General features: G+C 32.3%; 1 protein-coding gene across 1 annotated transcript in view; it reads left to right on the forward strand.

Annotated features, from left to right (window-relative positions):
* Window positions 1-16,229, forward strand: part of LOC106668242 (peroxidasin homolog) — a gene marked incomplete at its 5' end in the record, with an annotated part of 35,317 nt that overhangs the window by 5,531 nt on the left and 13,557 nt on the right. Inside the window, 3 exons of the mRNA XM_024227140.1 lie at window positions 13,875-13,946; window positions 14,018-14,089; window positions 14,154-14,225. Of these exons, the coding sequence (XP_024082908.1) occupies window positions 13,875-13,946; window positions 14,018-14,089; window positions 14,154-14,225 (216 nt within the window). The remainder of the gene's footprint in view (window positions 1-13,874; window positions 13,947-14,017; window positions 14,090-14,153; window positions 14,226-16,229) is intronic.

The following is a 16,229-nucleotide window of genomic DNA, read 5'->3' on the forward strand; positions in this document are numbered from 1 at the left end:
TCTTTCAATATTAGAGAATCTAGCCTAATATCTAGTCGAAGGTCGTGGGTTCGAATCCCGCTCGTGACACTGACTTTTTTATCTCTACTAAAAACCTTAATTAATTGAAAGATTGTCGATTAAGTAGATTCTTGTGTTTGATAGCTCACTCACTCCAAGCCAGTTCGGTCGTGGTAAGGTACACATAAGGTACACTTCTGGTCTCAGTGTTGTTAAAGGAAATTGAGTTCAAATATAACACGCCAGTCCTTTAAAACTCCAAGGATGGCGACAAGCCCTAAACTTTTTAAGTTTTCGTCGGACAGTTCAAAGCTTATCTATAAAAACAGTTCATGATAACTTACGTACTCAATAAGTTAAATCGATAAAATTTATTCAATTTGGCACTTGTCACTTTAAAAATTAATCAGGTAAGATAGTTCTATCCTACAAGCTTTTGAAATCATCCGTTACCTTCGACTATCATTTCAAAAGGAACAAGCCTTGGGTATGGTTTTCCTGAGAGTAACACTGAAATATTAAGCTTAAAGCCAGAAACACACTTACCCGATGCTACGCCATGCGACGCTAGCCGACGCAAATCCAAATTCCGATTTTCCATAAGGTTGCATTACCTCCGTGCACACCTACCCGATGCTATGCCACGCTAACCTACCCGACGCTCTGCGATCCCCACTGTCCAGATTTTCGTCGGGTCGCATCGAGTACAGTCGAAGACAAAAGAACCGGACACTCACATGTATTATTGTCGTTACATTAATTACAACATACTTATTTTAATATAAACCAAATTAACTGTGATTAAAAATTAATTATGTAGTTTTTATTTAAAAAATTAATTTTAATGGTTTGGTAGAAAATTAATCAAAACACCGGAATACGATTTTTTGATATAACTAACTATACTTTAACTTTTGATTTAACTAACAATTTATTGTACTCGCTTCGGCGGTACATATACTAAAATTGGAACAATTTATTACACGGTTTTGCTCATAAAATTTAATTAACAATTTATTTCATAGTTTTGCTCGTAAAATTATACCAATTTCTAATGTCGGGTAGCAACAGAACAGGACACTCATATTTTTTGTAGTTTATTTCAAACTAAGTACATGTAATTTTGTCGTTATATTAATTACAACATGTTATTTTAATGTAAACCAAATTAAACGAAATCAAAAATGCATAAGTTTTTATAAACATTGTTTAATTATGATGGTTAGGAGTAACTTTATTTAAAACAATTAAGTTTAACAAACAATTTATTAGATGGTTGTGCTCATAAAATTTAACTAACAATTTATTACATGGTTTTGCTCAAAATAGTGCATTAAGAACAAAAGATGCGTTGCGATTGTGATAGTAATTATTGTGATAAACGCTGTGGACTGTACGCGACGTGTGCTTGCGTCGGATAGATGTGCACACCCCACTCGGGTAGCGTCGCATGGCGTAGCATCGGGTAAGTGAGTTTCTGGCTTTAAGAACGAAAGCTCAGCATAAAATTTCGGAAATGTACAGAGGTCAACGGGCAGAAATTCTACATTGCCTGTTGAAAGAAGCTTTTACTTAATCAACAGGATTATAAGGACTTATGGCATCCCTGGGGTGTGCCAGCAAGATCAACTGCCAATAGAAAAAAAACGTAATATAGTTTTTTCGGGTTTAAAATGGCTAGGCGTGTTTGAGTAGTCTATGTAGATATTCAACGTCAAACACGACTGCTTCTACGTTGACCTGTAAGTTTTGATGGTGGTCTAAAGCGACCAGATAGCTTCTACTCTTTCCATTTTGAGGTCACGGTGGAGATATTAATTTCTGATGTACCAGAGTAGATGCTTCTTATTACCCTATTCTGAAATGTTTGTATGCTTTGGCGGTTGGCTTGCTGGCACGGCCAGAAAGCTGGATGCCGTAAGTCCACATAGGCCTTAGGACATTTATGATAAAGTAAAAGCCTACTTTCAATGAGCAATGGAGATTTTTATCCAGTATCCAGTACATTTTCCGAATTTTCGTACTGTAGTTTCACTCTTTTTTCGACGTGTGTTTTACACCGCAAGCTTGTATCTAATGCCATACCTACTTTGCCTCGATGGCGTATGGGATTTCAAGACCGTTAAGGTAGGCTGGTATGTATTGAACTTTAAGGTTGATGAAGTCCGCATAATTTTTTCTTCAAGTGCTTGTTCGGTTGACCGATCAATCGTAGTGTTGTTAGATCGCTTAGTGATTTGTAAACTCTGTGGTAAAGTCTTATGTTTCTCAACATCCTCTTGTTTTTATTTTTTGTTTTATTGTTTTGATTAATCTTCTACATGCTGTTTCATAATTTTCCGCTCGATCCTGCGTTATGTGCATCCAAGTGTCAACTTTATAAGTGCATTGCCAACGATATTTGCTATATATGGAAGTGTTATGCAGTTATTTTACAAAGGGGCTAACTCGCCTTCGTAAAGTCAGTTTTAGCCATACCTCAAAAAACGCCAGAGCGTACGTTTGAACGGAAACTTATACAGTTAAAACTTTTCGTTTATGCCTGAGTTTCGGATCGTCCCCGGCACTTCAACCACTTTAGCGTGACTTCTCGAGACTCCACCTAATCAACACAACCTACATACTTAAGTTCTGATCCGGAGGTCGTGGGTTCGAGTCTCGCTCGTGTCAATAATCTTTCAACTCGACCACATTGTTATTCTGTAAGTCCTGTAAGCAAATACTTTGGTTAATTGGACCAACTAAAAACATAATATATTAATTTATTATTAATATATCTTCTCAATCAGTTAGAACATTTTTATTGAAATATTTCATCCTATAAGGATTCAAAATAGGACGAATAAATAATATGATAAATACTTTCTACTTGCTTAAATTACATAGCGTACACGTTTGACATAAATATACATTTCATCGTTTAATTTATATACAGGGTGTTCGGCTACTCGTGTTGCAAACTTTGCCCGTGGAGTTTAAATTCAAAATGGAACCAAAAAGTCCTAATTAACTATGGGCCGAATCTCAGCAGTTTCGGAGTTATTCCACTTTTTGTGATTTTTTTTAAAGATTTCACGACCTTGCTTCAAATAAACAATGATAACTCCAAAACCAAAAGGTTTTGGACAAATCCGTTGATACCATTGAAAAAGAAGTTAAATTTCCAATAAGATGTGATCAATACTAAAAGTGTAAACATTCCTGAAATAAGCAGTTTAGTAGCGAGAACTTTCGAAAAAAAAATTTTTTTTTTTAAACTTGAAATATTTTCTATACTGTTACAATTAATTTAGGTTTTTAGTTGAAATGAAAAAGTCAATGGCACGAGCGGGATTCGAACCCACGATCTTCGGCTTGATACGCCGCTGCTCTACCACTTGAGCTATCGTGACCTCGNTGGTAGAGCAGCGGCGTATCAAGCCGAAGATCGTGGGTTCGAATCCCGCTCGTGCCATTGACTTTTTTATCTCAACTAAAAACCTAAATTAATTGTAATATATTAATTGGTCCAGGGGACCACGAAATTAGTGAATTCTCTACTATTTCTAAACTACTATTTCCAAACCTAGTGTCCAGCAAATTTCAGAAAACGTACTCCATTCAATATCCTTTTTAATGGTGCAATTGATTTTTTAATTACGTTTTGGAAAGATGAAGAAATTGATGAAGGAAAAGAAAAACCGTGGTGGAAGGATTGGCAAGGAAAGAATAATAATAATAAAAAATGAAAAACATGGAAATTTTGAATGAATTTATTTTTTTAAAGTTATTTAAATTTGGGTTTAATAAATTCCTTCAAAATTTCCACAGGTTTTTTATTATTTACTATTAATCTTTCCACCATACCAATCCTTCAATCACGGTTTTTTAGTTTCATCAATTTCTTCATCTTTGATAAAAGTAATTAAAAAAAGCAATTGCACCATTAAAAAGGATATTAAAGGCAATACGTTTTCTGAAATTTGCTGGATTCTAGGTTTGGAAATTGTAGTTTAGAATCACATAGTAAATTTTTCTACTTTGACAAAATAATTATTTTTCGAAAGTTCTCGCTACTAAAACGCTTATTTCACCAATGTTTACAAATTTAGTATTGATCATATCTTATTGGAAATTTAATGTAGTTTTCAATGGTTTCATAGGATTTGTCCAAAAGCTTTTAGTTTTGGAGTTATCATTGTTTATATGAAGCAAGGTCGTGAAATCGTAAAAAATCAGAAAAAGTGAAATAACTCCGAAACTGTTGAGATTAGGACCATAGTTAATTAGGACTTTTTGGTTCCTTTTTGAATGTACAATCTATTGGTAAAGTTTTTCACACGAGTATAACTCCTTACACTTATAGACAATTGTTTAATTAAATCAGCTGAAATTAATACAATTTTGCAGAGATTTTGAAATTGCCTTTATTTTCCTTGCTATTATCATAAATTATATTTTTATAAAATTGATGTTAAAATTTGGACATTTAAAACAGGTTTTACAACTTTCTTATCCGGAGGTCGTTGGATGTTTGGCCGAAGGTTTTTCACAATTTTACAGCATTTTTTACCAAAATGTTTTGCCCTTATCGAGTCTTCTTATAAGTAAACTGATTTGTGATGTAGATCGCATCCGGGTCACTCTGCCGAGATTAAAGCCGCAAGGATTCATTCCCACGTAACTAAGGCCGCCTCTTCTTTTTCCCGTAAAAAGTGAACCGGCATTTAATGGAATATTCCGGTTCGTTGTTTTACCACTTTTAACATCCCTGTGGTTTCGGCAGTTGAGAACTGAGGTATGAAATTGGATTGTGCCATTTAGAAGTACGATCTGAAATAAATTTACCTAATTGAAATTTTTCTGAGTCAAGTTGAACTTTTGGTAAATAAAACTGAACATTTTAGCAATCAGTTTTGACCATTTTATTTTTCTAACTCACATTTTTCTATTTCATATTCTACATTTTAAGCAGAATCATAAAAACAGGCAAAATACAATTTTTAAGATTTTCAGTATACTGGTATGCTAACCTGAACTTTTCTCAGGACTTTTTTCTTGCAACTAATTGGAAAATTGCTTGAACAAATCTGAGAGAAGTTTTTTCACCAACAAAACAAAAAGTTAAATTAAAAAATTAACAACTAAGCCCAAATATTTATACACTTATTACCTTAAAAAATTCTTACATTAAACTTTTCACAGGTTTTAAAACAATTTTTTTTCAAGATCAAAAAATAAGAAAAGAGGTACATTTAAATTTAGCTGAAATTAAAATTAGTCTAATATAGTTTTTAATCGTCTAATCTATAACCTAGATGATAATTTTAAATCGTTAACTTCAGAGAGAGAACTTATTGACAGGCTACTCACCAAGCCTTTAGTCATCAACATCCACTTCTGGACTTATAAAAATAAAAAGTAAAAAACCGTCAAACCACTTTATATAAAAAAAGTCACTAAAGATGGTCTATAATAGACTAAAAAGCGTCTGAGGTATTAAATGCCTATTGCGGAAATGGTATATATGTATCGTAATAAACATATAAAAATTAAGAAATACGAATGGAACTTTAGACTCGACATTAGTTTAGTACTTTGAAAATATTAAAATTTGGTATGTAAAAAAAATTATTTTATTGAAAAAGGTTGACTTAGAATTATAAAAGTTATACAGATTATTCGTTTAAAAAAGCTATCTATACATAATTTTTATTCCAGTTAAAATGTTCAATTCAATTCGAAAGAGGAAAGGTTTAATTTGGTTTACAGTGTTCAATTCTCAAGTTTCACTTGTACTAAATAATCTGGATCAGGATGAAAAAAACAATTTCAATTTCTATACATTCAATATTTATTAATGCTATAACTTTACCAATGTTTTGACTGAATTTATTTAACATTGTTTTGCTCTGATGATGACCTTAAAATACATAATTAAAAAAACACATATTCTTCATGTTCTATTAAACTCGCAGAAAGTTGATTTAGTTAGGTAAAAGCTTGGTCTGGAAAAAATTCTATCTGATCTTTCCAAAGTTCAATTTGTTGTAGAAAAAGTTGAATTCGATTTTTTTTTAAATTAATTTTCTTTTGGAAAAAGTTCGATTTTATCTACTAAAAGTGAATTTGATTTGGCAAAACTTAAAAATGATCAGAAAAAAGTTCTCTTTGAGCTACTTATAAAAAAAAAGCTTATACATGATTTGGCAAAAGTTCAATTTTATTTGGAAAGTGTTCAATTTGATTTGGCGAAAGTACAACTTGGATTGGAATAAGTTAAATATTATTAGGAAATACGTTAATTTGATCTGGACAAAACTGGAATTTCTTTTAAGAAAAGTTCAATTTTTTATCTAGAATTTATCTAGAATGAGTTCAATTTAATTTGGCAAAAGTTCAACTTAGATTGGAAAAAGTTAAATATGATCAGGAAGTACGTTAATTTGATTTGAAAAAACAAAACAAAAAAAACTGGAATTTGATTTAGCAAAAGTTTCATTTTATATGGAAAGAATTCAATTTGATTTGGCAAAAGATCAACTTGAGTTGGAAAAAGCTCAATTTGATTAGAAAAAAGTTTAATTTGATCTGAATAAAAAGCAATTTGAGCTGGAAAAATTTTAAATTTGATTTGAAAAAAGCTCCATTTTACCTGGAAAGAGTTCAAGTTTAACAAGAATTGGGAACAGTTCAATTTGATCAGGAAAAACTGGAATTTGATTTAGCAAAAGTTCCATTTTATCTGGATAGAGTTCAATTTGATTTGGAAAAGATTCATTTCATCTGGAAAATTTTAATATGATTAGAAAACGTTGAATTATAATTAGGAATCAGTATAGTTAGATTAGGAAAAAGTTCAATTGAATCTACAAAAAGGTAAATTTGATCTAAAAAAATCAAATTGAGTCGTAAGGAGGTTAATTGATTTGAAAAAAGCTAATTTTACCTGGAAAATGTTTAACTTGATTACGAAAAAGTTTAATTTGATTAGGAAAACGATTAATTACAATTAGCAATAAGTATATTTCCATTAGGAAAAAAGATCAATTTGTTCTGAAAAATGTTCATTTTGATCCGGAAATTTTTTAAAATTTGATCTGGAAAAATCAAATTGAGCCGTAAAAAGTTTAATTGATTTGGAAAAAAAGCTCAATTTCACCTGGCCAAAGTTTAATTTGATAAAGAAAAAGTTTAATTTGTTTTGACTAAAGTTAAATTTGATTAGAAAAAAGTATATTAGATCATGTAAAAGTTTTTTAATCTGAAAAATCAATTTAATTTGGGAAAGGCCCAATTCGATATGGCAAAAACTTAATATGATTAGGTAAAATTTCAATTCTACCTGGTAAAAGTTTAATTCCATTACAAAAAAGTACATTAGATCTGGAAAAAGTTTAACTTAATGTGAAAAAAAAATCATGATAGCTGTAGATTCTTGCTCTATAATTTTGAAGATTTTCCTTTTCGTTACAGCCTTTTTTTTTTTTAAAGGTTTATAAAATGTTTTGAAGTTGATTTCTTAATAGATTTTTATCTGTATAAACAAAGCTATATACTTAAACGTTGAAGTTGAGTTTTTACAAAGTACGAAAGTTTCCTTTGTTAATTGCTTTTCATTCAGACGTTAAAAATAGTATGAACTTCATTAACTCTGTGAATAGGAGAATGAACAAGAAGTTTGGATCGTTCAGTATTCTAGTTCAAAACTTATGAGGAATGACTTAAACTTCCTAAATAAGTTCTTGTTTTCATTGTTTACGTGGATCATTTAAAAAAAAGGAAATAAGTTTAAAAATGAATGTCACAATTTTTTGGGTCTCAAGGTTCAACGCCCACGAGCCTCTCTCTTAAGGTTAAAGTTAAGAAGGCCGTTCTCAATCTTACCCAAATGTACCAGCTGGAAGATTAAACGCTTAAAATAAATAAATTATATTATAGAGGGCCTGAGGTAATAAATTTGTGTGAAAATGTATAGTAAATTTAAACAAGCCTTTCATACTCCAGTGGAAGGTTCAAGTAAATCCGTATTGCGTTCAGTTCATTCAGCTCCTTTTCAGATCTTAATCACCATCATCGGATTTTACCCTCTAAGGATAAAAGGGGCTGTAAAATCACTTAGATACGGATCAAGGAGTATTAAAACGTATTATATATAATAAAAACACTTTTAAATTTTATTGGCAATATTTTGTACATAAGTGAAAGGGAAATGAAAGAAGTGGGTGAACGTAAATCCGATAATGAGTTTTCTTAAGCCATTTACTCAATTTTAAGTCCTTCAATTTAAAATGTAAATTTTCCATTGATAGATATCACACCGTCTATGTTTAGTAATGAGATGCGAGGATATGAGATTTTTCATAATGAACCAGTTTATTCAAATTCGACCCTAGGCATTTTTCAGATTCACCGGCTCCCAGATCCGAATAAAGGACCTTTCATCTCAAGATCTCTTTCATTTGGATCTGAAAGCATTTATAAAAAAAAATGTTCCCGCTCGTAACAGGCAATCTGCCGATCCCCTTCGGCGTTTTTGTTACATTTTAAAATTGTCGGTGTCGTTCGTTGACCGTATCTAGTATTCTTTCTTTCTTTTTTGTTTTGTTTTTGTAAATATATAAACAGTTCACATGAGGGACTTATCACCCATTGGTCTGTGTTACGCTCATTACACGCAATTAAAACAAGTTCACTTTCCACTTTCTTTCCAGACGTCTGGATCGTTAGGAACTGTGGGTGAAGCGGAATGACAATGTCGTGGGTGGAGACTGTGGAGAATTTAAAGTATCGGTTTCTTATTGGGTCTTAAATGGAATGTCGAGATCTGTGAGGACATCGAATATTTTCCGACCGATCCAAGGATTGTACAGTTCGAATTCTTTGGATCCTGAAAGATTTAGCTGAAACCCAAAGCTCAAGTCTCTAGTTATTGTTTTTGATATTGCGTCATCCGTATTTTATCATTGAAAAGTTAAGGGAAGAGAGTGTTTGCAGTGTTTTTTAAGATCTAGTATTTCAAGTCTGGAAAGTACTAGGTTGTTACGGAACATCTGGTTTAAGTAGGATGTAAAGTGATTGGTCACAAGTTTGCTTTTAAATTCGTTGGTTCCATGTCCAATTACACACTTTTAAATATGATTTTGAGGATAATTGTGGGAAATGAAGGAAGGTATCAACAAAGGTGACATTACTGCTGAAAGAGAGGATGTTTCTAAGTGGACACTCTAAAAGCTACTATAACACCTTCTCGTTTAAGAAACCTACTTTTACTTACTTAAACGGTTTTTCAATGAATGGCAAAAATGACAGCGAAAATAAAATATTCATTTTTGGTGGGATGGCTAAAACCGCCTGTTGGTTCTTTTAAACGTATTTTTTAATATTATTTTTACTAACAAACCTATCGATAAATATTTCTGGATGTCCATTGTTTTTTTGCCAAGGTTATAATTGTTTGTAATTTTTTTATAATTAGCAGGCGTTAATGAGAGTTTCAACATACGATGAGGCAAATGAATCTAACAGCAGGTATCATGGTGTCTATATATACATATAATAAACATTTTTCAAATAAAAGCTGTAACGAAAAGGAAAATCTTCAAAATTATAGAGCAAGAATCTAGAGCTATCTTGAATTTTTTTTCAGAAGAAATTAAACTTTTTCCGAATCTAATGTACTTTTTTTTGTAATGGAATTAAACTTTTACCACGCACAATTGAAATTTTACCTAATCATATTACGTTTTTGGCATATCGAATTGGGCCTTTCCCAAATCAAACTGATTTTTCAGATTAAAAAACTTTTTCCTGATCTAATATACTTTTTTGTAACTTTTTCCTAATCAAATTAAACTTTTGTCAATACAAAGTGAAGTTTTCCTTCATCAAATTAAACTTTTGCCAGGTAAAATTGAGCTTTTTTCAAATTAAACTTATGCCAGGTGAAATTGAGCTTTTTTCCAAATCAATTAAACTTTTTACGGCTCAATTTGATTTTTTTCCAGATCAATTAAACTTTGTACGGCTGTGAATCCAGATCAAATTTTAAAAAATATCCGGATCAAAATGAACATTTTTCATAATAAATTAAACATTTTCCAGGTAAAACTGAGCTTTTTTCAAATTAAACTTATGCCAGGTGAAATTAAGCTTTTTTCCAAATTAATTAAACTTTTGACGGCTCAATTTGATTTTTTTCCAGATCAATTAAACTTTGTACGGCTGTGAATCCAGATCAAATTTTAAAAAATATCCGGATCAAAATGAATATTTTTCATAACAAATTAAACGTTTTCCAGGTAAAATTGAGCTTTTTTCAAATCAATTAACCTACTTACGGCTCAATGTGATTTTTTTAGATCAAATTTAACTTTTTGTAGATTCAATTGAACTTTTTCCTAATCTAACTATACTTATTCCTAATTATAATTCAATGTTTTTCTAATCATATTAAAATTTTCCAGATGACATGAGTCTTTTCCAAATCAAATTGAACTCTATCCAGATAAAATGGAACTTTTGCTAAATCAAATTCCAGTTTTTCCTAATCAAATTGAACTTTTCCCAATTCGAGTTAAACTTTTACCTAATCAAATTGAACTCTTTCCAGATAAAATTGAGCTTTTTTACAAAGGAAATTAAACTTTTTCCAGCTCAAATTGCTTTTTAATCCAGATCAAATTAAACATTTTTCTAATCAAATTTAGCTTTTTCCAACTCAGGGCATAAAAGATGACCCGAATTAAGGTCGAAACAGTGGTAAAAAAATGGAAAGTGTTTTTCTAAACTACCTCATCCTTGAACGCTCTTCATGACAACAAGAAATTATGGAACAACAGGTCACTAACAAAACACACATTATTATTCATATGAGTTATCGTTTGTTATTAATATTTTATTATGTATGGCACAAATTTACGCTTTATTCAGTTTTTATATACAAGCACTAAAAATACAATTGCAATGTTCGTTTTTTTTACGATCCGTACATCTGTTCATACGTGCACTTGACAGTTAAATGAACGATTTGGAATTACTCCAACGTTAAAATCACCAGTGTAAAATGTATGCAAAATATGTTTGAACAACCTCTTCACAGGCCGGCTTGTCTATATTTAGAGAACGTCCATAAATTTGAGAGCCCGTGTATCTAGGGTCGGCCTTTACAAACATCCACTCTACGTACACACTTGGAAACTTATGCCAAATATTCCGTCTGTTAGAGGCCTATTTTTTATTCCATGGCATGTTTACAACAAAAAATTGTTATTTTTAATAATATTTTATTTTAATTGACTCATCGACCTCGATATAGTTGTTCTATTTTGTAATTGTATACTCTGGTTGATTGAAGGAATACTACCCTTACTTTGGCATGGGAGTTAATGAACTGTTGCCAGCAGATCTCCAATGATCAGGCATATTTAATTATTGATCTTTGCTTGAGAAAGTAACTACTACTGAGGTCATCATCCAAGTTTTATAGCCACCTATTCTGAATATACTGAGTGGTGTGGGAGAATGTATGTTTCATAATAAATTGTTTTTTGGGGGATGGAGGTTGAACAAAGCACACCCAGGCCATTTTTTAATGTGTTTCGTCCAAAATTTTCTAAATTGATAAGTTGTGATACTTGTCGGTCTAGGAGGAGAGAAATTTCAATCTAGATGTTTTATTCCTTCTGGCTGTGAGTCGTAATTTTCACACCTAGAGCTGAAAACGACTCTCTTTGAATTTGAATCTATATTCACGCCATACGGATAGAACTGAACCGACGATACCCGTATAAAACTCGATATTCCAGTTTTTGTAACAAACAAATATTACCAGCAAGCGTCGAGAATCACCTATCCCGGGTGAAACATACCTCGTCTAGGGGTTGGACTCCAGGGGCTACAAACAGCTAGATCATTTCAGCCAAAAAACCCTCTCTATTGTCTTCAAGAATTTTTTGTGGCCGATGTGATCTGTTTGCCCTCTGACGTATTCTATAGCTTGTATAATATTAAAATGTATAAACTGTTCTCGAATATAAATAAATATTTATTTGGAGGTCGTGAGATGCGGTCTGGTGTGACGTAGGTTTTAGAAAAACATTTTCTTTATCGTGCCCACGTTTCGATCTTTATTGAGATCATCTTCAGGGCCAGGGATTTATAAACATTGCTTACATTTAACAAATACATGTAGTATGGGGAAAAAAGTGAATTTATACAATGCTAGAAAATTTTAGATTAAAAAAATGAATTTATTCAATGTTAGAAAATTTTAGATTAAAAAAATTGAATGTAGAAAATGCTAGAAAATTTTAGATAAAAAAACTGAATGTATACAATGCTAGAAAATTTGAGATAAAAAATGAATTTATACAATGCTAGAAAATTGTAGATTAAAAAAATTGAATGTAGAAAATGCTAGAAAATTTTAGATAAAAAAACTGAATGTATACAATGCTAGAAAATTTTAGATAAAAAATGAATTTATACAATGCTAGAAAATTGTAGATTAAAAAAATTGAATGTAGAAAATGCTAGAAAATTTTAGATAAAAAAACTGAATGTATACAATGCTAGAAAATTTTAGATAAAAAATGAATTTATACAATGCTAGAAAATTGTAGATTAAAAAAATTGAATGTAGAAAATGCTAGAAAATTTTAGATAAAAAAACTGAATGTATACAATGCTAGAAAATTTTAGATAAAAAATGAATTTATACAATGCTAGAAAATTGTAGATTAAAAAAATTGAATGTAGAAAATGCTAGAAAANAACTGAATTTATACAATGCTAAAAAATTTTAGATTAAAAAAAATTGAATTTATGCAATGCTAGGTAATTTTAGATTAAAAAAATGAATTTATACAATGCTAGAAAATTTTAGATAAAAGAAATTGAATTTATACAATGCTAGAAAATTTTAGATTAAAAAAAACTGAATTTATACAATGCTAAAAAAGTTTAGATTAAAAAAGAATTTATACAGTGCTAGAAAATTTTAAATTAAAAACAAATAAATGAAACATTAAAACAACATTGCTTCCAATAAAAATCGGAACAGGGGATCAGATACTCGCTACCATGCTCAAACATGATTCTTAATTATTGCACCCTTCAATTTAGTCGTACATATCGAGCAACCTTTCCCTGTCTGGCTTTGGCCCAAAAGTCCTTAGCATATTCTTGATCGTGTGAGAATAACCCCTCTTCTACGAGGCATCCTCCAAAGGACCAAATCTTCTGAGCTGATTCTTTCTTTTGTATTACCTCGTTATCTATGTAACTTATTGCTTATCGCTCAGATTGTTACGAGAGTTAAACCCCAAACTTTATAAACTTAGCCAGAACGCATATTTTTTCAATGCCCCGGGTTAATTTGAAAACAAGAAGGGCCATGGCCTCAAAATCCTAAAAATGTCTCTGTTCTTCATCCCGCATACTTCGTGAAGAAATTTTGCCATTTAAAAATAAATAATTTGTTGGTTCGTCGTTTTTAATTGTTTAATGCGAGGATTGCAATGCAGTGTGGATAAAATTGTGAAGGTTGGAGAAATATACTTTATTTATATTCACCAGGGAAAGAATTTAAGTGGGTGATCCCGTTCGATGCAGCTTCGTGCATTCTCAAACACGGCATACGTGCGAGCTTGCATGGAAAAAACACCGGTCACCCTTCATTTTTTATTCCCATTGTAAATATACAGACGCAATAAATATTTTTGCATGATTAGGTGAACCAGAAGGTAATTAGAGAGGAGGCGTGTTTGGTTTCATTTTACATTTGTTGTTTGAAAAAATATATAAAATATTTGCCGGTTTTATTTGTCTTTTTGAAAAATGATAGTTTGCTTTGTAATTTGATTTATTTAATAATTTCAACATTTTGCCCCCAGGATTTTAAACAACAACTACATCACGACGCTGGACGAGGGGACTTTCAGAGGTTTATCCGAACTAAGGCATCTGTAAGTTATGATCTGATTTTACTTTCTTCGGCACCCCTCTTTACCGAAATGCTGTTTTTCTCTTCCTCCAGGTACCTCTACAAAAATAAAATTCAGAATGTTCACGAGCTGGCTTTTGATGGGATGCCAAAGCTGCAGCAGCTGTGAGTACTGGAAATAATTTGTACAGTTTTGAACAGAATTTGACTGTTTTTTTTTTCTTTTTAGATATTTGCACTACAACAGAATTGAAAATATCCACCCCAGGACCTTTGACCAGATACCCGAATTGCTGAGACTGTAATGAATATTCGATATTAAAACCTTAATGAATTTTAATAATTTTTTAATAATTAAAACAAAATGCAAGACGTCGGAAAAAAAAGATTTATAGGAAAAAATCAGGAAATATACTTTAACAAATAGAAAAGATTCTTGCATTTAAATAAAATGTAAAATAATATGAAATGGGTTGAATTCAGGTGGTATTATTTCCTTCAGATAAGATTTGTTGTATCCCCTGTGTAATTTTAAAAAAGTCATTTTAATTTATTTTGTATTAAGCCCTTCATAACTTAGGTTTAGCTTTAATGGCCAGGACCTTACTCTTAAAATCCTCCAAAGTGTACCCAACAAAGCAACAGTGTACATTACAACGACTTACAATGCAATATTTCACACGATTTATTTCTTCAACCGGTGGAAACTGTCTTTAACATCCCAATACCAAAAACACACAAATCCCCCTGTGACCTCTTATAGACCGATGAAGTCCCATATTCGACTGTGAAAACGTAAATCTCAACCATTAATTTGGATTCAGATCTCTTCATTCTACTTTTATTAATGCTTAGAGTAGTCGACGATATCTTCGGCTCTAGAAAGCAAACAGCCGTATTTCTGGACGTTACGGAAGCATTCGTTCGAGTGTGATACCCGGCCTCCACCTGTTATCTCATCCTAAAGTCCTTCCTCTCGGATCTATGGTTTAAAATGAGAATCAGCACCGATTTTTCACCCATCTCGCCAATCAAAGATGGAGTTTCACAAGGAAGTATCCTAGGTTCAATCCTGTACGCCATCTTAACTGCTGACATACCTACAATTCCGAACACCCAACTCACAACCTACACTGACGACACCGCAATCCTAACCTAGTCAGAGAAGCAATCTAACAACTCTGAAACTCATTATCGATTGTTGCACTCGTCGTCGAATCAGGTTGATCGAGCAAAACAACCAAGTAACATTTACGCTCAAACGTCACATCTGCTCACCGTGAACATAAACAACAAGGTAATACCACCATCCTACCAAGTCCGCTACCTTGGGCTTTACTTAGCGGACTTACATAGAACCACATACAAGATTAACAAGTAAAGAACTTGACAAAAGATCTGGACTACTCAGAAAACAACTGGGATCAAAATGAACAGCATACGTAACAAACTAACAGCTTATGGCTCCTCTTCACTATGGGCCAAATAGTGGCCCAACTGTACAGGAGGATGGCCTATAGTGACCCTTATTGGCCAAGGTTGGAAATTGTATTGGGAAACATTGGCTTTAGGAGCGGTCTCAGTAAACTCATCAAAGGAGGCCAACATGTGCGAACAAAATGCTCAGAAGAAGTTATCCACACACTGTGTCAACATTGGTCGGCCATTGCCACCCTAGCCAAACACAGCTGCAGCAGTTATTTTCTCCTATACCCATCACGGCACAGGAAAAGTAAGCAACTGGCCATTGAGACCATGCTGGCCAATATCAATATGCCCATAGCATGGTGCCCATCTTAGTGACCAATGCATTGACCTTTCAGGGCCCCTTAGTGTAGAGGGGCCGTTACAAAACACTCATCAAACCAAATTGGCCTTAAGGAGGTGAACTGTACGGCTGGCCAAATTTTCCGACATACAACATATCCAATCCTTTCAATAAAAATTTCTCCCATCTACGTCACCAATCAAATGATCCTTAAAAATCTTAAAATCCCATTCGTGAAGGATCTAATCCGAACATTCTTCCTCAATTTGGCCTGTAAACTATCGCTCCAACCTAACCCAATAGCTCAAAATCTTTCCTCGTGTCCTGTAGGTTTTCAATGTTTTTAATAAGTACGCACTTCACGATGTAAACAATTTATTTGTTTTATACGTTACAAGTTTTACAACAGCCAAAGCACTTCTAACCGCCACTACTTCCCTGTCGCAACGTGCTCTTTAGCAGTGTTTCCCAGTTATTAAAAAATTATCCAGATTTTATAAAACCTAATTTAATGCCTTCTAAAGTGACACATAATGT

The sequence above is a fragment of the Cimex lectularius genome, unplaced genomic scaffold (genome assembly GCF_000648675.2).
Source record: "Cimex lectularius strain Harlan isolate CLEC.00 unplaced genomic scaffold, Clec_2.1 scaffold158, whole genome shotgun sequence".
Classification (NCBI taxonomy): Eukaryota; Metazoa; Arthropoda; class Insecta; order Hemiptera; family Cimicidae; genus Cimex; species Cimex lectularius.